This window comes from Protomyctophum parallelum, assembly GCF_964188405.1.
Source record: "Protomyctophum parallelum genome assembly, chromosome: 8".
Classification (NCBI taxonomy): Eukaryota; Metazoa; Chordata; class Actinopteri; order Myctophiformes; family Myctophidae; genus Protomyctophum; species Protomyctophum parallelum.
Genome location: NC_139703.1, coordinates 49,839,311 through 49,867,260, shown reverse-complemented (window position 1 = coordinate 49,867,260; position 27,950 = coordinate 49,839,311). Strand labels below are relative to the sequence as shown.

The 27,950-nt window shown below is 40.7% G+C and overlaps 4 protein-coding genes across 4 annotated transcripts in view; all 4 read right to left on the bottom strand.

The window, feature by feature from the left end:
• Positions 1-742: 742 nt before the first annotated feature.
• On the bottom strand, positions 743-8,046 carry LOC310863871 (ADP-ribosylation factor-like protein 8B-A). The gene is made up of 7 exons (XM_083772384.1): positions 7,866-8,046; positions 5,156-5,236; positions 4,525-4,598; positions 3,538-3,631; positions 3,321-3,388; positions 2,276-2,346; positions 743-1,664 (listed from the first exon to the last, which is right to left on the bottom strand). The coding sequence occupies exons 1-7, from the start codon at positions 7,986-7,988 to the stop codon at positions 1,615-1,617; spliced, it is 561 nt and encodes a 186-aa protein (XP_083628510.1). The 5' UTR covers positions 7,989-8,046; the 3' UTR covers positions 743-1,614.
• Positions 3,480-27,950, bottom strand: part of LOC310863866 (keratin, type II cytoskeletal 8-like) — a 442,956-nt gene continuing 418,485 nt past the window's right edge. The window contains exon 10 of the mRNA XM_083772375.1: positions 3,480-3,490. Within this exon, the coding sequence (XP_083628501.1) occupies positions 3,488-3,490 (3 nt within the window). The 3' untranslated portion in view covers positions 3,480-3,487. The remainder of the gene's footprint in view (positions 3,491-27,950) is intronic.
• LOC310863091 (tumor necrosis factor receptor superfamily member 9-like) lies at positions 9,473-12,707 on the bottom strand. The gene is made up of 7 exons (XM_083771215.1): positions 12,573-12,707; positions 12,236-12,367; positions 11,907-12,038; positions 10,623-10,710; positions 10,416-10,486; positions 10,186-10,317; positions 9,473-10,027 (listed from the first exon to the last, which is right to left on the bottom strand). The coding sequence occupies exons 1-7, from the start codon at positions 12,700-12,702 to the stop codon at positions 9,870-9,872; spliced, it is 843 nt and encodes a 280-aa protein (XP_083627341.1). The 5' UTR covers positions 12,703-12,707; the 3' UTR covers positions 9,473-9,869.
• LOC310862497 (disks large-associated protein 4-like) overlaps positions 24,711-27,950 on the bottom strand; it is a gene marked incomplete at its 5' end in the record, with an annotated part of 32,466 nt that continues 29,226 nt past the window's right edge. The window contains 1 exon segment of the mRNA XM_083770434.1: positions 24,711-26,363. Coding sequence (XP_083626560.1) covers positions 26,082-26,363 — 282 coding nt within the window. The 3' untranslated portion in view covers positions 24,711-26,081.

The following is a 27,950-nucleotide window of genomic DNA, read 5'->3' as shown; positions in this document are numbered from 1 at the left end:
ACGGCTGTGACTCCGCCCACCCCCGGGGGAAGTTGTGATTTGCTCTCGTTCACTGCAATGCAATTTGCTCCATTTCCAAAACAATATTGCGCAATATTGGTGTCAGTGTATACGTAATGAACTGGTGGGCGTGTCCACATAAAATAATACTTCCTCATAACATTAGAATAAGGTAATACCTGATGAAGATCATGGGTGGAATCACAGCATAATTCATTCTTTTTTTTACTTAAATATATCGTTCCGATTCGGAAACTGAAGAATGACCATGCAGAATAGGTTTCAGCCACTGTATTGGCTGTTTTGAATGAAAGTTATTTTATAATTTTAATAACACATACAATTGAATTAGCCATACATTCTAATTCTGCTAGATGATGTGGTATGTTAACACTGCTCTGTGTTGCATGATATGAGCTTAGGGTATCCTTGGTGCCTTTCCTTGTTAATCTTTAGGGGCTCTGTGAGTTTGACTCGGTTCCACATGTAGAAATATCATGAAACTTCGGCTATTTTCACAATGTTTGCATCTCTCTTACGTAATATTTGACCATTTGGCATTAAAAAGGTCTTAAGTCTTTAATACCCTGATAGCCTGTATATTTGCATGTTTACAGTTTAACAGAGAAAACAATGTTGTACATTATGCAAAAACATTTAGGGCCTCCTAGGGGTCCCGACCCACAGGTTGAGAATCACTGCACTAGACTAGACCACTGATTACAAAGAACAGTACACTGTCTAAATTAAAAAGCATGCCATTTTATTTCTTGAATATATTCGAGTGCTTTGCTCCGGTAGGCACACCTTACATGCTGCTTTGCGTCCGAGGTGAGAGATATTGCACAAGGCACTTTGAATCCTGCCACGCTCTCAGCTCAAGGGCAGCACAAAACCACAGCATTCCAACATACTGACCCACTACAGCTTTATCCTTCTATACATTCAAACTTTAAATAGAATCATTATCTTCATACAAGCATATCTCCCATCAGTAAAAAGTTCACCAACTTGATATTTGTATATACCATACCTGCTTAATTCATGACAATTTCATTGCTGTCTTTTCTAAAATAACAAATGTCCTTAGGAGAAACACTTTGATTTGGCAAAAGGTTGACAGCCATCATCAAACGGATACAATCTCATAGAAGGACAAGTCCAAAACAGGGAATATCAACATGTCCACTTCAACTTTCCCCTGGCATGTGTGAAAAACATTTCACGTGACTTAAAGAGGCCAGTTTGACTAAGCCATCCATCTTTTAAGTGACATTGGATACTAGTTACAATCTGCTGGGGTTGTCTATCAATTGGGTAATGCCGGCATAGTAAAAAGGTACATTTAATATTCAAGTCTTCCCCCTCCACAGGGCTGGAGCAGAGGCTTTAGCAAGAGGTATAATGCCGATTCTGTGACTCCCTAAATTTGGTTTCAGGTGTGACGTGTTTTTGTAGTGCATCGTTTGAGTTACGGGGTGAGACGATAGAAAGGGGGCAACATGAACGGTGCAGTGTGTGAGCTGGAGAGACAACTGTACATCATCACAGAGTGAGGAGGGTGTGACATGAAGGTAACATGGCAGATGCAGCTGAGGAACACCTCCTGCTCTTTCAGCTTCTCCGTGATTTTGAGTGCTGGATGAGCCACTGAAGTGTGATATCTGGAATGAAAGAGGAAGGTGTGCCGAGTTAGGCCATTGATTCTAAAACAGATTGTTCACCTATTTTTGCTAAAATGCATATTTTCACCCAGTGTCAATTATCCTCCAGGTAATCCTGGGCGATACACTTTCCTCTGCCAACCTGGGGGGGGGGGGGGGGGGGGGCAGCGGACTGACCTCATGCTTCCTTCTATGCGTGAGTAGTCCAAGCTGCTGCTTTTTTTTTCACCTGACAGGAGAGTGTTTCCCTGGCCGGACGTAGCGCGTGGAAGGAACACGTTATTCCGACCAGTTCCTTTCACCTCCATCAGGTGCCCCGGCTGGCCAGGGGGAGGTAGTTTAGAGACCAGGATTACTGCATGTTTTTTGTGAGGGTACCTACCCTAGGGGACATGGGGAGAACATGCAAACTCCACACAGAAAGGCCCTTTTGCCAGCCCCGCCTCGGGTACAAGCAAAGCTTTTAAGATAGATTCTGACTTAGTTCTGTTCACATCTTGCACACTAAGAATGGAGATCTGCTATTTTTGATGCACGAAACCCACTTACTAAACATAAATCAGGCTTTGCTGTTTTCTTTTATGTCTTGGCCTGTCACATCACCAACTCACCTATGTTGTCTTTCTCTTTGCAGGAAATAGAGTAGCAGCAGATCTCCCTGTCTTGAATAGCTGCCAGGTTCCTTTACAAGCAAGTAAAATGGATAAATTAACAAATAAATATGATTATTAATTTTTATTATTAAAGATTAGTTTTTGGCTTTTTGCCTTTATTGATTGTTACAAGTGAAGATAGGCAGGAAAGAGGGAGCGATAAGGGGAGAGACATGCAGCAAAGGTCGTCATGAGCGGGACTCGAACACACGACGCGCAGTCAGGCCTGAGCCTATATGTGGCATGCGCCTGGACCACTAGGCCAGCGGGCACCCTATTAATATGACTTAATTGTTATTAGTTGGTTCGTCCATCACCCCGGGACATCAGGAGATGTCCCTGATGACGTCAATATTAAGCCCATATGGGAATGCCCATAATATGGAGATCGCGGATCTCATCAATATTGGTCAGCAACTCTACATCTGACCTCAAACCCTTAGATCTCCATATATGGAGCTGACCTGTTCTGACATTCCATTATGTTGATCCTTCCCCATCCATCCTTCCTCTTCGATGTCTCCCTTTTGACTGATAGTCAATCAGACTGACTAGTGCAGCCGCGCCCGGCAGCCGGCGAAAACTAGAGTTCTCAACAGGCCCGAAAATGAAGGCCCGGCACGCTCCATATGGCCAGTACAGAATTCATTCCATATGTTGATCTGAACCCCTATGCCAAAGCGCCAGCGCTCGGCCAGCATTATGCTGTCACCTAGGCGGATTTGCGCTTCTCAGGCATCTTACTGGTATGACTCAACGGAATCTTTTAATGTGGTATGACAGTTTGCAAATGAAAACATAAGGATCTAGTGTGATCTTTTTATCTACACCAGGGATGGCATGACATTTTGCTGTATATGTTTCTATATAAAGCCATTACATTAAAATGTTGCATTGTCGCCTGGGAAAACATTAAAACAATGCACAACTAATTAGTCACAAAGTCCACAACAGACTACAGCACAGGTCTTGCAGACAAGACAGTCAAATATTTCATACTCACATTTTTTCAATGAGCTGTTTCTCGTCTAAAGCGCTTGGGAGATCTCTTTTATTACCAAGTACCAAAACCTGAAAGTGCAGAACAATTTTAACCTCTAGGACACCAGGATTTCTAAAGAAATAAAATGCTTCAAGGAATGGCTAGTTCTCACAAATAAATAGCACTTTTTACCATGAATAGTAGGAATTAAGAAGCTTATTTATGGGGGGTTACTTACAGGAATTCCTTGCAACTGAGGTTTTTCTAATAAATTATGAAGCTCATTTCTTGACGCTTCCACCTTTTCTCGATCCGCTGCATCAACCATGTATCTAAAAATGCGCAAGATTACAACAATTATAGATCTGGCACAGTCAGTTTTTCCCTTTTCTTTTACTTTCTTTATATGATGATTTCCTGTTTTTCATAGAAAAGTGTAATTGTATATATAAAATTGTATATGTCTTTAAATTCTTAGTGGTTTTCATGGTTTCGTCCTCAAAGTAGCAGCTTTTGTATTGATTTGTGCTTTCGTTTGAAATGTACCCATTCTACATACTGTGAAATACAATTTTCATTCACTTCCAAGGGTCAGTGGTGTCCCTATTTTAACACATTTAGACCAGAGGACGCGTCTGTGTTGCCTTATAGCTTTTAACCACTTTAACCAATATTTTAACTTTATCTGTTGAAATTTGAAAAATAGCAGAACTACAAGCTCATAGCCGAGCTTGTAGATCTATCTATTTTTGAAAAATCGTGAAAACGTGTACAAATCTTTGAATATAAATTCTTTCACAGCAAACGTTTTTTTTAACTCAAATCTTGGGGGTCCCTGAAACAACAAATTTTCAGATGGGGGTCGTGGCCAATTACACATCATTTTTGAGGTCCTTGACATGAAATAGTCTTATGAGGTCTTAAAGCTAAAGGGTTAAGCATATCATTATAAAACAATCTGTAGCTTATAGATCAGCAATTGTCTCTATGCGACAAGATACAATTAAGTAGGTCTGCAACTCTGCACAATTAATAACATTTTCCACTTCCCACAATTCAATATTTTTGTTAATAATAACTGTCAATATTGATCAAAATTATAATTTGGGCCAAAATTGTGCAGTCCTATGATTAAGTATTAAAATAGTGCTTAGGTGGTTTATGTTCTGCTCAGGTCACAATACATCCTTATAGAAATCTAATAAGGCCAAAATTAAATACTCACACAATTGCATTAACTCCTCGACAGTAGCGTTCCCACATGCTCCGGAATCTTGGTTGCCCTCCTATATCCCAGATCTAATGAGTTAAAAGCACAATGTCAGAAGTGATGTGTGATATAAGCAGAAATGAAAGGGAAGGTTTACATGATGAGACCAGCTAATGCTATGTTGTATGGTTTAGAGACTGTCATACACTGAGGAAAAGACAGGAAGCAGAGCTGGAGGTAGCAGAGACTAAAATGTTGAGGTTCTCTTGAGTAACAAAGATGGATAGGATAATTGAAATAAAAGGTTATGATAATGAACGAGTACAACCGAGGGACAGTGCAGGTTAGATGCTTTGGAGATAAAATCAGAGGCCAGACTAAGAGGGTTTGTGCATTTACAGAGGAAGGGTACTGTATGTCATACTCGTAGTTGGTCCTCATGGTCACGGAGACGTCCAAACCAGATTGATTTTTCTTTTGAAATGTTTTTTTTTTGGGTATTTCTCTTTGCTCTCCCTCTCTCATTTTGCTGGGGACCCCCTGGAACCGTCTCAAGGACCCGTGGGGTTCCCTGCATCTCACATTGAGAACCATTGGTCTAGTGAACAACATGAGGTAAAGGCTGGATAAATGTTCAAATATCTACCTTGATGGTGACGTTTCCTTTAGTGACCTTCCTCATATTGAATCCGACTGTGGGGATCATGTCTTCACTGAACTGCCCAGACTGAAAAAAAGAGAAAAATAAATGAGAAACGCACCTTTTCTGATGCAGTTGTAATTGTTTTGCTTGCAGAACCATCTTTTTATTATGGGCTATGCATTTCAAAACATTTGAGGTATATACACAGTAATGCAATGAGAATCAAATGTGTTCTTAAATGTAGCAATTGTACTTATACTACTATACTATTAAATTACTACTAGATTTTCCTTTACTATTCAGTTAATATAAATAGAGTTCCCAGAGGACAAGCTGAGCATTGCAATATATACTGTACTAGTTGACTGATTAAAAATTGACTCTTAACAAGATATGAAGGATTTATATGTTGTACCGTTTAAAACATTATTAGGAAGATAGTTCAGAATAGGAATATTTATTTTAATTCTAAATCAATTGCCAATTACCTCCTATAATAATTCAGTGAATTGAATGGTACAAACACTCTTGAATTCAAACTTTCTTAATGACAGAATTGCCTTCTAATCCAAACAGTTTTCTGAAAAACTGTAGATGATCTCTCTCTCTCTCACTCACACACACACACACACACACACACACACACACACACACACACACACACACACACACACACACACACACACACACACACACACACACACACACACACACACACACACACACACACACACACACACACACACACACACACACACACACACACACACACACACACACACACACACACACACACACACACACACACACACACACACAATGTATGTATTAATTAAATCTCGGTTATATGATTAATCGAAAAAGTCATCGGTAGAATAATCACAAAGAAAATAATGGATAGTTGCAGCTTTAGAATGTTCCTTCGTGTATCTATGGAGATGAACCCAAACAGGATGAACAGACTACCGGTAGTACGTACGTGTCGTATGGCACATGACCTGCCTGTAGTCAGCTGACAAAGCTAAGTGGAAGTTAGTGCACAAGTCTCATGACTGTGTAGGTGACAGGAAGAACCACCCCCTCATCCAACACAAACAATTTCACTCTCTCGCAAAAAGTATAGGCCAAAACCTGCGCCACTAAATCACACCTGATATTTGCATGCGTGGAGGCTGTACTGTAGGCTACAGTACAGCCTCCACGCATGCAAATATCACCACGACAGATTGGGTCATAAGAGACAATCCCTTGATGAACTAGGAAAAACTAGCTTTTCATGATCTACATTCTACAGTATATTCTATAAGGCCAACTTTTATCCTATCTATGCATCCCAATCGCATCCAATTAACTGTATCCTTGCAAACAGGCAAGCCATTGCCAATAGTAGTCCGAACTGGGTGTTTAGCTTTTGAAAATAGACCCGCCAGCAAAGAAACTGGGTTTTCTCAGAATACTACTTAGAAAAAGAAGAAGCATTTGTGCAAGAAAGGTGGTTGTTAAATTAATGTATTCAAAAGCAGGGGGTGTTTTCCACCCTCAACCACAGCAAGACCATACCAACGCCTAATCACTTCCTTGTTTTGACTAAACACACAGACAAGGAATGTGCTGCATAGTAAATCATACCACTATATTAGGTTTAATAGCTGTATGTGTATTTTACAGTGAGTCTCAATCTTGACATCAGCACACTAATGACAACAGAGGGAGTCATCATCACAAGTTCACAACTACTGCTAACAGTACCATCTGATTTTGTCTCTGTGTCATAGCCTGTGAACTCAAGTAGTGCATCACCGTCTTGTTACCACACTTAAATAGGCTTGTGCTCAACCCAGTGATGTATATGCTTAAAGGTATATTCAGTGATTTCACTAAAAAAAACCTTAGGGGGACCCAGCCTTTCGTCCAATCAGGATAGAGTCAAAAACGAAACCTAAGGTTTTTTGACCCCCAGGGGTTAACTGGGGACAGGGAGGAACTCCTTATATGGTCAACACACTCTATAGTAGAGAGGATTATCACAACAAAACAAAAAAATAAGTGATATTTGAATTAAGTGAAATCACTGAATATACCTTTAAAGTTGATTGAATGATAGGACAGTGTTTACTTTCAGCATACACTGATGAGGTGAAATAACTATGATCACATAGTGTACAGGGAGCTGAGAAGATATAGGACAGAGATGCTAAATATGGGCTTCTGGTGAGGGACTTACCACACAACACAACATACAGTAGGAGAAGTCTGGTCACTTAACAAGTTTGAAAATGCCCCACATGGCTGCTATATTAGCCTGAGGACAATGCAGTCTAGTCTTACCAGTACCAACCCTAGCATGTGGGGCTTTAAATGGTGGCCAAAACAGGTGGCCCACTCGATAAGCAATGAGCAGGCAAATGTGTGTACACTCACTGTACACTGACCTGCTGCTGGCTGGCAGGCTAGCATTAGCATTAAAAGCTAGTTAATAACAATAGATACATCAACATGTGGTTAAGAGGTTTAGCAACTGAGATAACTAAAGTCAGTGAACTTGTCAATAACATAAACCTGCCGATTTCTTTAAAGAACTTCATATTATGCACCGTTGGAGCAAGGAAACGCCAATGTAGCACTGGGCTGACGTGATCCCACAGTCCCACACAATGGTGATGTAAGTAGCATTAGCATAGCTATAGCGCCGGTGCTAGCATGATGAACTTACAGCAATCACGTTAACAAACGTTGTTTTCCCAGAGTACTGTAGGCCGACCAGCGTCAGCTCCATCTCCTCCTTCCAGAAGAGAGACTTGAACCAGTCCAGAAGCCGGTTTATGAGGGCCAGCATGGTGATGTTGATGGTCACACACTCAACTCAACGCTGTGTCTGCTGTGCTGTGTGACTTGTTGTGAGGGGAAGTGCTTTGCGGCCAGCTGTCATATGACTATGACCAACAGGCAAAATGGTGTCCGCCAGCGCCCCGTCCGGAACATGACATATATGCATCCATAAACTTGTATTTGTGGAAGGTAATTTATTCAGAGGTTTGTTTCATGCATTACTGACTGACTGAATTAAAATTAAGTTAATTAAACCATTAACTATCTTTGCATAAAACCCTGCCTCACCCATCTATGATAAGCTTGTAATATTTATTGCAGCAGACACTACAGTATTGTCGCAGCTATAGCCTATTGTAAAATCCAATAAAAGTAAAAATAGATGGAATTACAATAACCCAGTCATCACAAACTTAATAACATGTCAAGGTCCGCTGAAAAGAAGTGATTGGGGTTCTTATTGTAACATTATAGGACATATTCCCAAGATAATAGTAGGCTATTATGACAGCATATATTGTCCATTGAAAGAGTAACCGACCGTACCACAATCTGACCTACTGGCCTACAGTATTCCAGTCAACCAGAATGTGTATGTCACTGGTGTTGGTGGTGTAGATGTTTAATTTAAAGGTCAATCATATTCAGTGATTTCACTTAATTCAAATATCACTTTTTTTTTGTTTTGTTGTTTTGTTGTTGTTTTTTTAGTTTATTCGCACAATAAAAACAGTACAAAAAAGGTAACATCAATAAAAGAGAAGTGTGTGCAGGTGAGAAAATAAAACCAGTGAGGGCTTATATGTGGTTCTCACTAGATAATATATAATAGTAATATACAAATAGTAAGACAAAGTAATCAAACATAGGTAGGCCTATGGAAAATAACAAAAAATACATTATTTACACTTGTGAAGTGTGTGTGTGTGTGTGTGTGTGTGTGTGTGTGTGTGTGTGTGTGTGTGTGTGTGTGTGTGTGTGTGTGTGTGTGTGTGTGTGTGTGTGTGTGTGTGTGTGTGTGTGTGTCTGAGTCCGAGTATGTCTGAGCATGCACAATAAGGCTACATTACGTTAGTATCAATTGGAGAGGGTTGCTTCAAGAGGCTGGCCCTCAATCTATGTTTAAAGTTACAGAGTGAAGATGAGGAGTTGGCAATAAGTATGTGTGAATTCCAGAGTAAAGAACCTCTGACTTTTATGGAGAACTGGCTAAGAGTGGTACGGCTAAAGGGAGGATGAATATTGTCAGATTGTCTAGTATTGTAATCATGAACTTGAGAGTTGGTCTTAAAATATTCTTTGAAAGTTATAGGAAGCATATTTGGAAGGTAAGTGCATTTATAGATGAAAGAACAGGATTGTTGTGATAATCCTTCCTACTATAGAGAGTGTGCTGCATATAAGGAGTAACCATAGAGTATTAAAAGGAGTAACTCCCTGTCCCCAGTTAACCCCTGGGGTAAAAAAAAACCTTCAAATCACCTAGCCAAATCGTTTTTGGCTAGGTGGCCCAGCCTTCACCCAATCATGATCGAGCGGGGGCAGGCCTTGGTGTGCGTGCTGTTGGCCTGTTGCGTGTCCCCCCCACTGTAGTGTGTGTATGTGCACATCTTGTTACCGGGGCGGACCGGGGGGTTTTCCAAACCGCTGAATGCTCCTTTAAGCAATCACCTGAGCCCAAATCCAAACTAATTAGACTCTGAGCTGGGTGTGACGTACCCAGTCATCTATCATCCCACACACACTCAGACCAGAGCCTCTGTCATGACAGCAATTCCATCTGCCTTGGCTTGGCATCTACTTGTCTTGACTGCTTCCCTGAATGGCAGAGGAAGCCAAGCCACAGAGATGGTTGGTGGCAACAACTTGGTACAGTCAATTTCACCATTTAGCAAACTGTGATGTGTTTCAGGGACAGAGCTACACTGTCATCATCACTGGATTCGGCCTGGAGCATGGACTGTCCTCCGCTCTCCTCCTTTGACAAGGAACATTCATGTGACCCTGCAGGTGACATCATAACTCTGTTGGCAGCATGGCATTTCTCTGAGGTGGAAAGAAAACATCATGTTCAATTTTAACTAAATATCTTTTACTCTATGTGAGCCCTGTACGTGATAATGATGCAAATATAATTATTTGCGTTTCCTTATATATATATAAGTATACATGCATGATTAGTCAACATATTCAGGTATGCTTACTGCCTTTGCACTTCCTATTGATGTTCTTGATGTAGGCATGGATCAGGAAGATAAGGAAGGTGAAGGCAATTGTAACAAAGCCTACTGTAAGAACCACCTTGGTGGGATCTCTGGTGGGGTCTCCTGCTTTCACTGAAAATAGAAATTACTACACTCAAATGTAATTCAAATTAAAGCATTATTTACTTGAATAACTTTAATTCTTTAATTTAAGTTAAATATCTTCATACCAAAAATCTGACAAATTGCATTGTGGGATTTGTTCCCTGCAAATTCTATCATCATGCCAATTGCACTGCATCTGTTGATCAGAGGAAGAAATGATTTATATGAATTGATTGATTGATTGATTGATTGATTGAGTGAGTGAGTGAGTGATTAGGATTGCAAAACAACATAAAATTGGCTCATACGATTATTGGAATAGTGGTTCTTACTGTGTCAATGTCTTGCATTTGCCATCATTTGTGTCAGAATATGTATTATCTGGGCATGGTTCACACGTATATCTATAATCAACTTGTCCTGCAAAAAAGCAAATGGTTTCTGGTTAATGTCCATCTTACAATAAATGCACAGTTTTATGGTCTGTAATTCAGGTATCTGGAGAACCATGGGAGTGCAGTGCCCAGCTTCTAGAACCATGGGAGTGCAGTGCCCAGCTTCTAGAACCATGGGAGTGCAGTGCCCAGCTTCCAGAACCATGGGAGTGCAGTGCCCAGCTTCTAGAACCATGGGAGTGCAGTGCCCAGCTTCTAGAACCATGGGAGTGCAGTGCCCAGCTTCCAGAACCATGGGAGTGCAGTGCCCAGCTTCTAGAACCATGGGAGTGCAGTGCCCAGCTTCTAGAACCATGGGAGTGCAGTGCCCAGCTTCCAGAACCATGGGAGTGCAGTGCCCAGCTTCTAGAACCATGGGAGTGCAGTGCCCAGCTTCTAGAACCATGGGAGTGCAGTGCCCAGCTTCTAGAACCATGGGAGTGCAGTGCCCAGCTTCTAGAACAATGGGAGTGCAGTGCCCAGCTTCATCCCGGAAAAAAAGACAGTTGACCACAAATTTTAATAAGAAAAGCTATTTCACTTATAGACCCTTAAGGGTAGCCACAACTGCGACAAATGAAACATGATTTTTGTCTTACAACTACACATGATCTTATAAGATCACTTTTTGAGTGGTGCTAATCACTCCAAGGAACAGCTTTGTTTGTAGGTCTGTCTGAGCATGGAATGTTTAGGTCTGTCTATTTGAGCATGGAATGTCTGTTTGTACCATGACCTATTGACCTCCAGCTGCTGCTGGTTGACTCCTGATTGCAACACACACACACACACACACACACACACACACACACACACACACACACACACACACACACACACACACACACACACACACACACACACACACACACACACACACACACACACACACACACACACACACACACGGATCTGATTCTTTTTAAATACAAATAGCTGAACTGTATATCTTAGAAATGCTATTTCACCCACAGCTTCCTTGGGTCCTGACAGCTGCTCACCCATGATTTACACACCCCTATATGCCACCCACCCATGCGCAGAGCATATCTTTCTACTTTCTAGTTGAACCTTGATGTGATGCAAGACACACTTTTTTGTGAACGGACATTAAAGTATCATATCTTCAAATCACGTCTTAAAATGAATATAATGACGGTCAACAAATATGACCATTCTTACCATGTCTCTTCAGTTGTTCTCCCTTACTGCATTGTTGTTGCAGACAATTTGAACAGACATTGTTGGAACACAGGAAGCCAGGACGACATTTGCATGCTACGTTCGTGGTTGGTGTACAGTTCCCTTCATAGTCTGCGAGAGATAAGAAATCAACCACACATGTTCCATGTCACATTGTCCGGAAATATTTGATGTACTTCGGTTATTCATTCAACCTTTATGCATTTTCTTGGAACTACATCAACGGCAGAGCCCTCATTTATTTTTCAGTGATGATTTAATAATATTGAAAATAAGCTAGTAATAATAATGAGCTAGTATTTTCTTACCATGCTCGCATGTTGAGCACTGGACACAAGGGTTGGGGGTATATCCTTTAGAGTAGTAACCCCTCTCACAGGGAACACAGACAGTGTTCTGAGAGTCCGAGCAGATCTCCTTTGACTCCTTCATGTATTCACCTTCAAAAATGATATGCACTACATTAAGTACTGTAATAATAATAAAATAAAATAAATATGTGTGTGTGTGTGTGTGTGTGTGTGTACTCAGAAACAGTTATTCACATATATAAGGATATATAAGGATTATACATTTCATGATTTTAAACTAAAACAACCTTGTCGAAGCCTTACTGGCTGAAAAGCAATTATTATGAAATCTTACCTGGTGGACAGAGATCACAGCATCGCCCAGCATTATTCTCAACCTGTTTGTTATTGCAGTTTGCAGCAAAACCAAGAACAACTATACTGAATATCCATACAACTCCCAGGTGAAGATTCAAACATGCCATCGTGATCAGTATGATCAGTGCAAAGATCCTTTGTCTGTTCCACAGACTTTTATGATACCTCTCTGCTGACGTAGGACATGTGTCATTGTGGTTAACCAGCAAAGCAGCCAGTGACGGCTCGTCTATACCTATCAAAGGTCACAGTCTCGGGTATAAAGTCATGTGTATAAACCCACACACCAACTTACGTCATCTGACTGCTACAACTTCTAAACCAGGGGTACTCAACTGGCGGACCGCGGTCCACGACCGGACCGCGGACCACCTCTCTGCGGACCCTAGGAAAAAAAAGAAAATGTATTTATTTATTTGCATCAGGTCAGGCCAGCAAACAAAAATCTCTCCTAAGCTCAGGCCAGGCCAGCCACAGTCAATTTCAATTCAATTCAGGCAGTGTTGCTGCAGCACAACTACATTGTGGGTCTTATGTTAATATTTGTGGACCTTCATCATTTCTAGTTGAGGACCCCTGTTCTAAACTAACCCCCCACCACCTACACTCACACTTCTGTCAGTTCTACAGTAGTATAGTTGCCATATATTTTAATGAATTCTGACACAAGAATATGCTTGAGAATGGCACAGAACTGAGCAGTTTATTATAAGATGAGGACATGCAGATTTCTAAATGGGTTACTGAAAATAAGATGAAACTTAATATTTCTAAAACCAAATGTCTTGTTATTTGCTCAAGAAATTATTATTATTATTATGCTTGGAGAAAGGAACACAGATGAAGTGTTTCTTTGGATGGAGCTCACATTGAACAAGTTAAGGAGGTCCAGATTGCTGGGAATTACAATAGTTGGGGCTTTTCATAGCCATACTGAAAAATACAGAATTGTCCACGTACTTCTGTGGTGTGGTTATTCACACCCACAGCTTTCACTTTTGCAGTTGTGCTGTCACATGTTGTAATTTAACCTTCAATAAGCTGGAGGATGGCTAGTGTTCGGTTTTCGGTGAGATTTGCCGGGATCCGAATTCCCCAGAATGCAACAGATTGCATACAGCTATGAGCTTGTAGGTCTGCTATTTTTCAACAGCTAAAGTTTGAAACACCAAAAGGGGTTCCCGCCCAATGGGGAACCCCTTTTGTTATGCTTTAGCTATTGAAAAATAGCCGATCTACAAGCTCACAACGCGTCGCAGCGCGACGCGTTGTGGGCTTGTAGATCGACTATTTTCAGCAAGTGTAAAATCTGTCATTTTGACGGCATCAAGGCCCGACAAAATACATTTTAGTCGACTAAATCAACTGTAGATTTAGTCGACTAAAGTTGCGTGACATTTAGTCGACTAAAACTAGACTAACACTAAGACATTCCAGGTGACTAAATGTGACTAAAACTAAATGAAAACTATTCAAAAGACTATGACTAAAACTAAAATCAAAATGTGCTGCTAAAAACAACACTGACGCACGCACGCACAGACAGACAGACAGACAGACAGACAGACAGACAGACAGACAGACAGACAGACAGACCTGTGAGATGCATTCTCCTACAGACAGACAGACAGACAGACAGACAGACAGACAGACAGACCTGTGAGATGCATTCTCCTACAGACAGACAGACAGACAGACAGACAGACAGACAGACAGACAGACAGACAGACAGACAGACAGACAGACAGACAGACAGACAGACAGACAGACAGACAGACAGACAGACAGACAGACAGACAGACAGACAGACAGACAGACAGACAGACAGACAGACAGATAGATAGATAGATAGCGCGCCACTCGGTGGCGCGCTACGAGCTTGTAGGTCTGCTATTTTTTTAAACTGTCAGGATGTAGAAGACATTTTATAGACAGACAGACAGACAGACAGACAGACAGACAGACAGACAGGCAGACAGACAGACAGACAGACAGACAGACAGACAGACAGACAGACAGACAGACAGACAGACAGACAGATAGAGGCGCGCTACGAGCTTGTAGGTCTGCTATTCTTTTAAACTGTCAGGATGTAGAAGACATTTTTAAAATCGGTCAAAATGGGTTAATTAAAAAAAGAAGAAGAAATATGTATAAGGTAACCTGCTATTCCAGGACTGCAGCATCTCACACAGTCCTTGTTTCTTCATCACAACGGACTCCAGGACAACCTGCAATAATGGAGAAGAGCCTTTTTATATTAAAAAAAAAGGATCTATCTAATGTATTAATTGATTATATGTTGTTACATGATGTTTATTATAATTGATTAACAAAGAGATACAAAGAGCATTTTACAGCTAATACAGATGAGTCCTGAGAGGAGAACCGTACGTCTTTCTGAGCAAACAGGTCTTCCATTTTCTCTTCTCGTGTCTTGCTGAAGGTGTCCATCTTCAGTGAGGTGAGACGGTCATCTATGGCCAAGTACACCTGGGTTACCCTGTCGGTCAATTAACCATAGGGCAAAATCAATATTCTGGTTCCCAGGATATTTTGGAAAGCATTCAGAAATGGCACATATTAACCCATTTAGGCCTGACAAAAAATGTCTTCTAAAAAACCTCATGTTTCTACGTCAGCAGTTGTCAGCATTTCATGTCAAGGACGCCCCAAAAATGTATTTGGCCGCTGACCCCCCCATCTGAAAATATATTGTTCCAGGAACCCCTCAGAAGCAGAAGATTCGAGTTAAAAACGTTGGCTCTGAAACAATATACATTCAAAGACTTTTCACAGACGTTTTCAAAAATAGCAGAGCTACAAGCTCGTAGCGCACTACTACGAGCTTGTAGGTCTGCTATTTTTCAACACCTAAAGTTTGAAACACCAAAAGGGGTTCCCGCCCAATGGGGAACCCCTTTTGTTATGCTTTAGCTATTGAAAAATAGCAGATCTACAGACAGACAGACAGACAGACAGACAGACAGACAGACAGACAGACAGACAGACAGACAGACAGACAGACCTGTGAGATGCATTCTCCTACAGACAGACAGACAGACAGACCTGTGAGATGCATTATCCTACAGACAGACAGACCTGTGAGATGCATTCTCCTACAGACAGACAGACAGACAGACCTGTGAGATGCATTCTCCTACAGACAGACAGACCTGTGAGATGCATTCTCCTACAGACAGACAGACAGACCTGTGAGATGCATTCTCCTACAGACAGACAGACCTGTGAGATGCATTCTCCTACAGACAGACAGACCTGTGAGATGCATTCTCCTACAGACAGACAGACCTGTGAGATGCATTCTCCTACAGACAGACAGACCTGTGAGATGCATTCTCCTATACAGACAGACAGACCTGTGAGATGCATTCTCCTACAGACAGACAGACCTGTGAGATGCATTCTCCTACAGACAGACAGACAGACAGACAGACAGACAGACAAAAACGAAATGAAAACTATTCAAAAGACTATGACTAAAACTAAAATCAAAATGTGCTGCTAAAAACAACACTGACGCACGCACAGACAGACAGACAGACAGACAGACAGACAGACCTGTGAGATGCATTCTCCTACAGACAGACAGACAGACAGTTTTAACTATGAAGTAATGAAATACCTTCTTTTAAACTTGTCTGGTTATTATGTAATACTTCCATTGTTGTGTTCTTATATCCTTACTGAATTGAAGATTGTCTTTCTGGTTGCTTTAGTTTATTGTAGTGACCGCTCCTGTCGACTTGCCGTCTCAATCATAACATTGTGTTACATCACCTTTGGTGTCCCTATAGATTTCTGTTGACCCAGAATATAGAAAGGTTCAGTAGAAAACGTGTTTGGGTTCTTTACAGTTACAGACACAGAGAGGGGGGGCTAGAGGGGGGGCTAGAGAAGGGGCGGCGGTGGCTCAGGGGAGTGCCTGGATGGTAACCGTAAGGTTGCCCGTTCGAACCCGGCCTCCCCCAGAGTTACTGTCGAAGTGTCCTTGAGCAAGACACTGAACCCCTAATTGCTCCCGATGTGCTAGTTGGTGCCTTGCATGGTTTCTGCTGCCATCGGTGTATGAATGTGTGTGTGAATGGGTGAATGTAATGCACAATCTCTGTAAAGCGCCTTGGATAAAGGCGCTATATAAATGCACCATTTGGCATTTACCATTTTGCCATTTAGAGAAAGCAATATGAGATATTTTATGACCTTGTGATTAGCAGACAGCCAGAAGTAAAACATAAATGTGTTTTGGCCATCCAATTATTTACCATGCACACCATCAAATATGAATACACGGTTTTCTGAAAAGTCTTGTTTTCAAATAATTGCAATGCATACAATTGAATAAAGAATAGCCTACTATAAAACTTCATGTTCAAACACTGATCAAGACAAAAATGGGAAATGATGGATGGTTATTTCACTATATAAATAGGCCTATTCCTGTGGAACCGGGAGTCAAGCAAAAGGGAATGCATCCCAAGTTCTTGTCAGGGTCCCCAGTTCAAAAGTGATTAATTTGGATGGGGTCACGCCCTGACAAGGTTGAGAAACACCAGTGACCACACTACTCTATTTGAATTTGATGATGGCACACTCACGCACACACGCACGCATGCACGCACGCATGCACACACACACACACACACACACACACACACACACACACACACTCCCACACACACACACACACACACACACTGATTTTTGTCTAAAAATGTTTTAAAGGTACCTCTCTAGACTCACTTTCTTACGCTGAATCAATGACGAGACTGTCTGACCTCAGGAAAGTGGTGAAAAAGGGCGCCAAAGTTTGTAAAAATGTCACCAATGCATCCAAAAACAACATAATTCCTATTCTTTTTTTTAATCAAGGGGCATGTATTCCCACTCACTTTTTTGCCCCGATTCCATCCACCACGATGTAGTGGATGGTAATGTTTTAGGACACATTAAAGGCTATTCTGTCTGGGCTACATCGCATGGAAGCGTTTACGTAACGTACAGTCTGCCCATGTTGTTATATAAAGGGCGATGGATTCTGCGCCGCATTGAGCCAGCAATGCCTTTAATGTTGACACTTACTAGCTACTATAGTAGCCAGGTTTGGACGAGGGCACGAGGCATTGTTGTTTGTTTTTTAGCCTATATTAACTTTAACCGTCTGAGGCTCTGAGCGCTATAATGCACCACATGATGAATGATGGTCATTTTGAATGGTATTCAAGTTAAAGGAGGATGGATATCCAAATTATCCATCATTGCTATAAATTGTGTTATTGTCTCTTATATAGGCATAGCCTATATGTAAAGAAGCTATATTGAGTATTGAGTTTGTAAAATAAATGTATGTAATTCTGCAAGCTGTTAATAAATATTTCAATCAATCAATCAATATCTCACAAAACATCCCAGAACTAGTGTAAACACATGGTTATTTTATCAACCAAATGTAGGCCTATTATATTACCGACTGAATGAACAGCTTTAGCTATAGAAACTATAGTCCAAGGTTGCAGAAATGCAATCAATGTAAACAAAACAAAGAGAACAATATAGCAGTGATCATGTTTTTTGAGAAAGTATTGTGTGCATTTTATTGAATGTTACGTGTCTCCATTATACATTTGAACAACCTTTTAATTTGAAATAGTATAAATACAGCTACAGCATTGTAAAATATGATCGAGTTTCCAGTCCCATTCTCTTATTTACACAGGGTGATTTTAACAAGCATTGGGGGAATTGCAAGATTATTGGAATTTATAATCCAGGAAGCCATTTACACAGCTTCAATATTGCACATATACTTTTAATGTTACCAGAGTAGATATAATGACAAACATCTTACATTTTCTCATTTTATGAACAAAACACCCATCCAGCCCTGCCACACATTTACCTCATATAACCCTTTTATACTAAACCCAAAACCCTGACATACACAAAGCCTATAGAGCAATAATGATATAGAACAAATCCTAGTCATTAAAATATGTGCTTCATAAAATATTTTTTCTATTATAGACGTTTTTTGCTACATTATATCTCGTATGCTAAGAGCATTGCCGGTCCCTCTGCCCCACTCCTAGTTCTCTAAGTTTTATAGCCATGTAGCCTAGTGCAGTGGTTTTCAACCAGTGGTCTGGGGCCCACCAGTGGTCCTTAAGGGGGTTCCAGGTGGTCCCCAGCTAAATGATGGAGAGTTGGTAAACAAATGGACCCTTGTAGATCTTTAACTCTTTAGGTTACATTAATGTTAAACATCTGCATTACTTCATTTACAGGAAGTCTACACAATTAGAGAATGTAGAAGAATTGTTATTTTGATCAACGTTTGCCAACAGTATGGAATTGTGTGTCAACTCAACAATAACAGAATATTCTTTAGTTTTGTGTCTGAGAGGCTAAATCTCATCAAATGGTGGTCCGTGGCTCAAATGCTGAATAAATAGCCTAATGGACCTTGATATGAAAAGGGTTGAAAGCCACTGTCTAGTGGAACACAGAAGACAGATACTGACAATTAGTTTTTTTTTTTTGCTAGTATAGGCCTTTGGACATAGGGAATCAATCCACTGCCACTGCTATCCCAACATTCTCCAGGGGATTGTTGATAGGATTGGAAGATTTAGTCTCTATAATTGATCAGAAGTGAATTCAGTCTCAGTTTGCAGACCGTGTGGGAAAGAATACTGGACTACTCGCCCCGGTGCTTGCCCGTTTTTCCTCCCGGAATTTTCCCCAGTGAGGGGGATAACTTTGTAATATGCTATTGGCTGTTTGTATTCTTTTTGGAAAAATATAAAAAGATACTCCTGTGGAAAGGCTATATTATTTGACTTATATTGAACATATAAACAATTTAGTATTATTTAGTATATGTAAGGTTTTGCCCCCTCAAATGGTACCTCGTCAGATAATCCCCACATATCCTACAACAACTTCTGTGAACAGACTTCACTGTAGTAGCTTTTCATAAATTATATTTGTACTTAGGCTGTTCTGCTGTAATGAAAGTTTATAGTTAGAGAAATTCAAAGTCCAGCCGTCTGCTGTCCATGCAGCCTCTCCCACCCCTCACTGGGGAAAATTCTGGGAGGAAAACAGAAACGGGGCGAGTAGTCTTGTTACCGTGGGAAACAGGGATGTCATGGAAAGTCAGCTTCAGGGCAAAAAAAAAGCACACCTGTGTGAAGCGAGGGGCACTCTTATCATCATACATCATCATGCATCATCTCATACTGGCCAATCAGAATGCCTGTTGCCGCAAATGTATGTCATATTTGGCGGACATTTGACCTAATTTCTCCTTTCATTGTCAATGGCAAATATTGAGACGTGTGGGGTCAAATATTGAGACGTGTGGGGTCAAATATTGAGACGTGTGGGGTCAAATATTGAGACGTGTGGGGTCAAAAGCTAGCGCCCCTCAAAAAAAGGTTTAGGTATTTAAACACGGGTGCCCAGTGGCTGATCAAATCCATAGCTATAATCGCAACGTCCCTGGTTCGACTGTGACTGATAGATAGACCGTTATTGATCCCACAAGGGAAATTCAATTGTCATTTGCCAGTAGGAAACACAGGACAGGTACATTGTTACAATAAGCTTCAAGAGTAAACATAATAAGAGAGATAATGAGAGATGACATATGAGACCTGAGTTCTGAGTTGCATGTCTTACTCCTCTATAAGTCTTCTGTTTCCTGTATCCATGCTATCTAACTATCCCATCTAAATAAAGCAAAACAGGGACCGCTGAGATTATGACAGTTATATTAAATCAAAACCATACTTAACAACAATAGAAGGGAAATATTCTCCCCATTTATAACAGATGAATGATATGCTATGTGTTGTGTTTCATGTGTTCCATGGATAACATTTCCCATAGCTTAATTGTTCCTGCTTGTCTTTAGTCTTTACACATCCAAAGAATAAATGCAGGGAAGAGTAGGCCTATAGACAGAAAACAGCTTGGGGCCATTATCACCTCTGAATCAATAGCTTACAACAACAACAACAACAACAACAAGCCCTCAGTGGAACTGTTGTGGCTTGTGGTTCATGGAATAACCTGTTCAGGAAATAGGCCCAGGTGAGCACTAGTGATGGCTATGGGCCTGAAGTGTATTGGAACGGAGCCCTGTTTAAATACATGAGATAGTTGTTCTTTCCCACTCCATGTAATCAACCTGACGTTTTACTCATACCCTTTACCCAAGTTTTATCAGGATGGATTGGATATCTTTCCATGATCTTAAAACGTCTGCCCCCAATTCTAAGTTTAATTTAAGTGTAAATGAACTCTCCCAGATGCCACACATTGTGTTGACCTAGATTTCGTTACAACACGAGTTACTTTCTGCAGTAGGTTGCTTGGGATTATAAAAGGCTATAAAATGATGTTCTGAACAAAAGCCTAACCTGAACCCACATTATTAAGAGAATGCATTATTCCCTGAACTGTTTTTACGGTTTCCTCCAATAAATATATGACATAATACAGATGATAGTACAGTATAATACAGCTAAATCCAGATTTTTCTGAATGTTATGCAGAACAGAGGCTTGCCATAAAACAGTCAAGCCACAAAGTACATTCCAGAACAACTTGTCAGACAGACAGTGTTTTCCCAGCTTTCAGAAATCAAATCAAGACTGCAACAGGGGACATACAAAATGTCCCCCCCCACCCCCCACACAGGCAGTGGGGGAGCCATTGAGAGCAGTCAGGCTATTGACACCCACTGGCCATTTACCTAACTGACAGAACTATCCCCAGCAGAGAAACAGAGAGTAGTGGTCAGTGGATCTTTCCAATGCAAAACCACAGGCTATTGTGGATCACAGTGGGTGAGAAAACACATCCCAGATAACACTGCAGATTAATTACATATAGCAATGAGAAAATCCAGTTTATTTGCTGACCATTGAGAAACAACCAATGTGAGTCGAGGGCCGGTAGGCCTACATAACATTTGAGTTTGATCTTGTGTCACATGGGCTCTATTATGGCCAGTCAAATAATGTGTGGAAGTTTAATGACTAACTAAATAGTTAAGCCCATTTTTGAGTGGTGCAACCACTCCAAGGAACAGCAATGTCCGTCCCAACCTATGTGACTGTGACTATACCAGTAGGGGCAAAAGTGGCACTGTTATGCCAGAAACAGAGAGAGAGAGATAGTGTTGCACTGTTGCCTGCTAATGAGAGATAGAGAGAGAGAGAGAGAGAGAGAGAGAGAGAGAGGGGAGTTGCACCACTCAGTTCACACGGGTGTGATTTTTCATGTGGAGGGTGGCTTAGAACAAAATGATACAGAAGACTAATTTACGAATCCATATAATTGTGCCCCATCAACTCAAAATTATTATTTGACAGAATTAACTTGATAGTTTGATCATGTAAGTACATTAGTCTACCTTATCTATTAGCAAAATGGTGACAATGCCCTCTAGGGGTCAGTGGCTGCAATGTATTCAAGTGTCAAGTGGTAGGTGTTCAACTGAAACAGAGAACTGTGCTGCACTGTGAGGCATAACACATGTTAGTCCACTATGCCATTTTTGAAACCCCTAGTTCAAATATGTCTGGTTGGATGTAAGAACCTCCTGGTTTCCACCACATGCAGAAAGTGGGCTGTGTTTCAGTGAACAATGAATCAAGTTAGAAATCAGTTCATCTATTTAGATAAAAGTGAACATCTCAACACCTGAAACACAACTATTAAGCAGCCTGCTGGTGACATTTAAACAGAGGAAGAGATGGATTTTGAAGCAGTGCATTTATCTTTGGCTTATGTAATATGTAAAAGAAAAATGTTGGCAGATGTAACACAAAAATAAAATCACTGGAAAACACAATGCTCATGATAGGTAGGGCTTTAATGAATCTTTGGGATGAAACTTAATGGGGTGGGAAGACTCAATAATAAAGAAAAAAAATTGGGCAGCTTTAAAAAATGTCTCGTGTAGCAAAACTGCAAAAAACAAAACAAAAAAACACGAATGATAGCAAACAATAATGCTCTCAACATCCCCCATTCACCAGACAGTGGGTTCACATGGGCTGAATGCTAAAGCCAGGCCAATCAAAGCACTCCTCTTAAAAAATCTATTATTACGAAATATAAATTTGTCAGAAAACACTTAACTCATGTCACTGATAATTATTGCAACACAAATGGCAATGTAGATGAAGTGCATAAATGCCAAAGCTTTAACAATTTACACCCTACACTTAATTGACTGTATTCCCATGGACTACACAAAATTGCAGATCTATAAGCTCACAACATGTTGCATCGCAATGCGTTGTGACACATTATGAGCTTTTAGATCAGCTTTTTAAATCCCTAGAATTCCCCCAAGAACAGGGATGCCAGGGTTCAAGTTAAGGGTGTGTAGAGTAGTTCACTGTACACTGTTCACTGTACTGTCGTGAATACAAACGGCTGAAATTAGTTTTTTTTGACGGGTTGTAGTCCCTGCTTCTTCCTTCTTCGCCTGGAAAGGAGCCAGCTTAGGTGGTTCGGGCATCTGGTTAGGCTGGGAGGAGACCCCGGGGCAGACCAAGGATCACGTCCCACTGGGAGGAGACCCCGGGGCAGACCAAGGATCACGTCCCACTGGGAGGAGACCCCGGGGCAGACCAAGGCGCAGTTGGAGGAAACACATCGACTCACTGGCCTTGGAACGTCTCTGGATCCCTCAGGAGGAAGTCACTAATGTTGCTCTGGACAGGGAAGTCTGGAGCTCTCTGATGGAGCTATCCGACTACGGATAAGCGGTTGAAGATGGATGGATGGATGGACAGTAGTTCACATTCCTGATCCAATATTTGATGAATTTAAGTAAATAGGAGACCATGGCAAAACTATATAAAACTGCAGATGTTTAATTGTAGTATTGCTCTTATTAAGCTTGCCCTCCTATTTATTCAATTCATCAAATATGATCAGGAATGCAACAAAAACAAATCTCAAGGCTTCATGAGTAACTGAAAATAAATAAGTCAGAAGCAAATAAAATACTTTTCAGTGTGATATTTCTTTGCAAAGAACATTTGCTTGCACAACACTGTGCTTGCTGGCTTAAATCCTCAGCAAAATCATCATGCCTGGCTTGTCCATGATCACATTTATATCAGGATGTGCTTTAATTCAAAATCGCCTAAAATGACCTTAAGCTTACATATAGCCTATATTTGTTAAAAAAAATACTTGGACACAAAATGATTTGTAGGATGGATGCAAAAGTGAGATTTAGTGCTCCAATATAAATACCTATGACAAATAGCCACTTTGGACTCTCAATTTGGAAAGCGATATAGTGGGCATCTGAGAACTCTAAATAATTGAGGGGGTACCGTAAATACATATAAGATTTTTGAATGTCATTTAAGGCCAAATATTTATTTTCTACAAATTGATACAAACCTGTATCCAGTCATTTGGGGCATCTGATTATGTCATTTTGGACTGGTTGATTATGACGTACCGTGCATGTATGCTCAAATCATACTTATTTCAGACCATTTCCCAAAGAATAATTTTATTCTCTTTCTTTTTTTTCTTCCTTTTTTATATTAAAAAAAGACAAAAAGGTGCCCACAATGTTTAGGTGTCTACTCAACCTGTATTCCTCCATTTCAGTACCCTGCAGTCAAAAAACTAGAAAAGACCTCTCCCACGGACAGACAAAAAAATATAACAAGGAAACCCCAAAGGACACAAAAAATATATACTTAAAAAATATGACAAGAAGAGACAGAGATAGCTCTCTCTCTCTCTCTCTCTCTGTGCGGATACACCTCAAGGTGAAATTGGCTTGTTTTCCCCAAAAATACAGAAATAAGAACTATAGACACCAGGCCGCAAACAAAAGCCACAAAAAAACTCAAACTTATACATCTTGATCACATGAGTCATGACCAATATAATGTGTGCTGATTTGTTTGAGAGTTTTTGGACAAAATCTGTAGGAGTATAGTAGCAAAAAGTGTATTTTTAATAAAACGCATTATGGCAGAAAATGTTCTGGCACAAACAGAGCCTAAAAATGCATCATGATCCAAGTAATCTAGGGGGGAAAGATGTTGATTGAACGACCTACGGTTCAAGAGTTATAGGCCAAAACCTGAAGTGGGCTGTTTTAACGCCACCATGACATGAGGAGATTTGAAAACAATTGATGGAAGTTCTTCCTTGGCTTAGTGGGAATGTGTATGCAACGTTTCCCAGGCAGCAATAGGGCGCTGCATTCATGATGTGTGGCATTTTGTACAAAACCCACACAAATTTTGGAAGCCAAACATAGCCAATCAGAATGGAATATGAGAAATATGACAGATATGTCTTGATCACATTACTGCAGAGATACCGATTTGCGCGAGGTTTGGACAAAATCTGTAGGACAAAAAATGTGTTTAGCAACAATTTGTCTCATGGTGGCAGAGACATAAATTCATGCCATGGAAAAATGGTCGGAAATAATGTAAAGTATAAGCTACATGATTTTACCATGCACACCATTGCACAGTACAGCATTATCAGACCTAAATTTACCCTTCAAATTTACCCTTCAACTTCTTTTTTATCCTAAAAAAAAATTGTAGCATTTGTAGAAATATTGGGCATTCAAACTAATTAAGAATATATACTATATGTATCTGGTCCCTGATTTGTGAAATAAATGTAGATATAAAATCTAATATTAAATAAATACATATATTTTTAAAGGGTGCTCAGTGTTCTCAGGGGCCCACAGTCCCTGTTACCCTCTGTGTGCATGCCCTGGTTAGTACGGAGTGCTTACTGCTTACAAGTAGGCCAATGTGTGCGACAGTGCGTGTGATGGCCACAAGGTGGTGCTGTGCAAACCTACAGGATGGCAGACGCTCTGGGGAGACAGGAGGGGAGACAGAGAAGCCAAAACTCTGTCCACTAAAGTAAATCTCTTACAGCCAAGAGGAACAGAGTTGAGTTGCTTTAGTAGATAATTATCATTATTAACTTTTGTTTAAAATAACAATAATCAAGAGTGGTAACAATTAATGTTCATCATCTGAGGTTTTCAATGGCAGCCTTGACCCAGGTCATTCCTTTGTAGTTTATCAATCCTCAACTGTTATTTTTTTCCCCAATTGTATTTTTTGTATTTGCTTAATCTTGCTTGTGTATTAAACCAACCACCACGGCCAGTCTACCTGTAGGAGTATGTGCAGTTTCCTGTTGTATTCCTACCATCAAACCTCCTGGTCTGACAGACAGCTATTTCTTCTCTTCTCATCCTCCATCCGTCTATGTGTTTAAGAGAAGCTCAAGGAATACATTAATTGCATCCATCACCAGTCACCATGTCTTTTTGCGCTCCTGCATTTTTTGTTTTGTCTTGTTTTTACCACGCTTTCTTCATTCTCCTCTCTCTTTCATCACCCCCCTCACCCCCCCCCCCCCTCTGTTCTCAGAGGCGAGTCTGGGCCTCGGGCACGTAGATCTCAACGGTGTCTGCCTCGGTGCTCTCTGTGGCTGAGTTCTGGCGAAACGAGGCAGACTTCTTGGCGGCCAGCAGGCGCTTGCGAGCCTCCTGTTTCTGCTTCTCTGCTGAGGCTGACGAGGAGGTAGAGCAGGAATCGGCGCTCCTCTCGCGGCCCAGGGCCGGCCGTCCCTTACCGGGCTTCTTTTGCACTGGAGGCACTGACTTCTCCTCGTCCTGTTGAAGGTAGAGGTGAAGGTTCTCCTCGTCCTGTTGAAGGTAGAGGTGAAGGGTGGGTGTGGGGGGATTGGGGTTGATGGGGGGAAAAGGTATGTCGAAAGACAGGGTAGGTGTGGTGACGGTGTTGGTGGGATGGGGGAAAAAGGACAGCTATGAGTCTGTGATAGGATACATCAGTCATTAGGATGTTCTTCTGTTAGGCAGAAGGTATCGAAGCATTGGGAGTAAAACAGCAAGATTCTCCAAGAGCTTTTTCCCCCAAGCCATCAGCCATCAGACTTTTGAACACGTGCAATATCCCCTAACCTTTCCCCCTATATGCTGCTATAAGGACTCCTGTTGTGCAATATCTTGTCTCCAAATGAACTAATGGTGCTTTTAATTTATTTGTTTTTAAGTGGATTTTAGATTTTAATAGTATTTTAGCTCTTTTAACTAGCATACTAAAAGCCAGTGAAACGACATTTCGTTCTCTTATGCATTTTATGTATCTGCTGAATGACAATAAAGCTATCTATCTATCTTATCTATCTATTCTTCTGTCTGAACAAGCAATTTAGGCAGAATATATAATATAGGCACACACGATGGTTCACAGTAAAAAGCTTTGAACCAGCCATTTTACGTGTACAATATGACAACACAGAAAGACATAAGCATGACTATTCTGATGCTACGTAAACATAGACAGCTCTGACATAGAACAGTCATCATTGTGACAAAATACACCTTTGAAAGATGTCACATGCTGATGGTATTGTGCATTATATTGAGCACGTTGGGTACTTTCCCTATTTGGTGTGACACCGAAGTATAAAAGTGGTTAATCAGAATTATTGATTTAATCAATTAAAAAAATATTTATTTTGATATATAACAAAATAGCATGATCAAAAACAAAAAAAAGGAGTCCTATTATATTAAATAATCGATAGAATAATCACTAAGTAAATAATCGATGGTTGCAGCTCTAGTTCATACTAGAATATGTTGAGTAACACCATCACAGTACCCACGGTCGCTGTTACATTACAGAAGCACCATGATGTCAACAGTCATCACGCACACATGCTACATTTACATTACAAGGTAAACATACAGTAGACAGACATGCAGACCAGTTTCTGGATATTTTATCTGGATATGGGAGAATGCTTTTAATACATTCATCGTCGAGTGGATGACCCAATTAAGCACTACACTTGTTTACAAGAGGGTCCACCTTGTTCAATTCATTGGTAGTGTATCAAAGTACAATACAAATGTTTAGCAGGGGAAGGAATGTCCTCTCCTCCAAGTATTCACACTTCCATTCATAGTCAAATGCAAAGCTCACACCAATCAATGCAAATCAAGGTCTGATCAACAACCTGGAAAAGTGCCTTTCAATCGAAGGTGAAATGGTTCATGATCTCAGCATTCTGGACACAAACACCTGGCCATCAACAACTGACACAAACAACTGACACAAACACCTGGCCATCAACAACTGACACAAACAACTGACACAAACACCTGGCCATCAACAACTGACATGCAGTATGGGTGAGCGTGAGTCACAAGTCAAACAACTCTGCAAGCGATTCAATATCTGTGAAGAGCAAGCAGTTAAATGCA

Excerpts from the sequence above, each read along its gene's own strand:
- LOC310863871 (XM_083772384.1), bottom strand. The coding sequence starts at position 7,988 with ATGCTGGCCCTCATAAACCGGCTTCTGGACTGGTTCAAGTCTCTCTTC. Across the intron at positions 3,632-4,524 it reads CGAGGAGTTAATGCAATTGT|ATACATGGTTGATGCAGCGG; the intron begins GTGAGTATTTAA and ends GCGCATTTTTAG. Across the intron at positions 2,347-3,320 it reads AAACAGCTCATTGAAAAAAT|GAACCTGGCAGCTATTCAAG; the intron begins GTGAGTATGAAA and ends TTGCTTGTAAAG.
- LOC310863091 (XM_083771215.1), bottom strand. The coding sequence starts at position 12,702 with ATGGCATGTTTGAATCTTCACCTGGGAGTTGTATGGATATTCAGTATA. Across the intron at positions 10,711-11,906 it reads AGAACAACTGAAGAGACATG|GACAAGTTGATTATAGATAT; the intron begins GTAAGAATGGTC and ends GCTTTTTTGCAG. Across the intron at positions 10,028-10,185 it reads CAATAGGAAGTGCAAAGGCA|AGAAATGCCATGCTGCCAAC; the intron begins GTAAGCATACCT and ends TTTCCACCTCAG.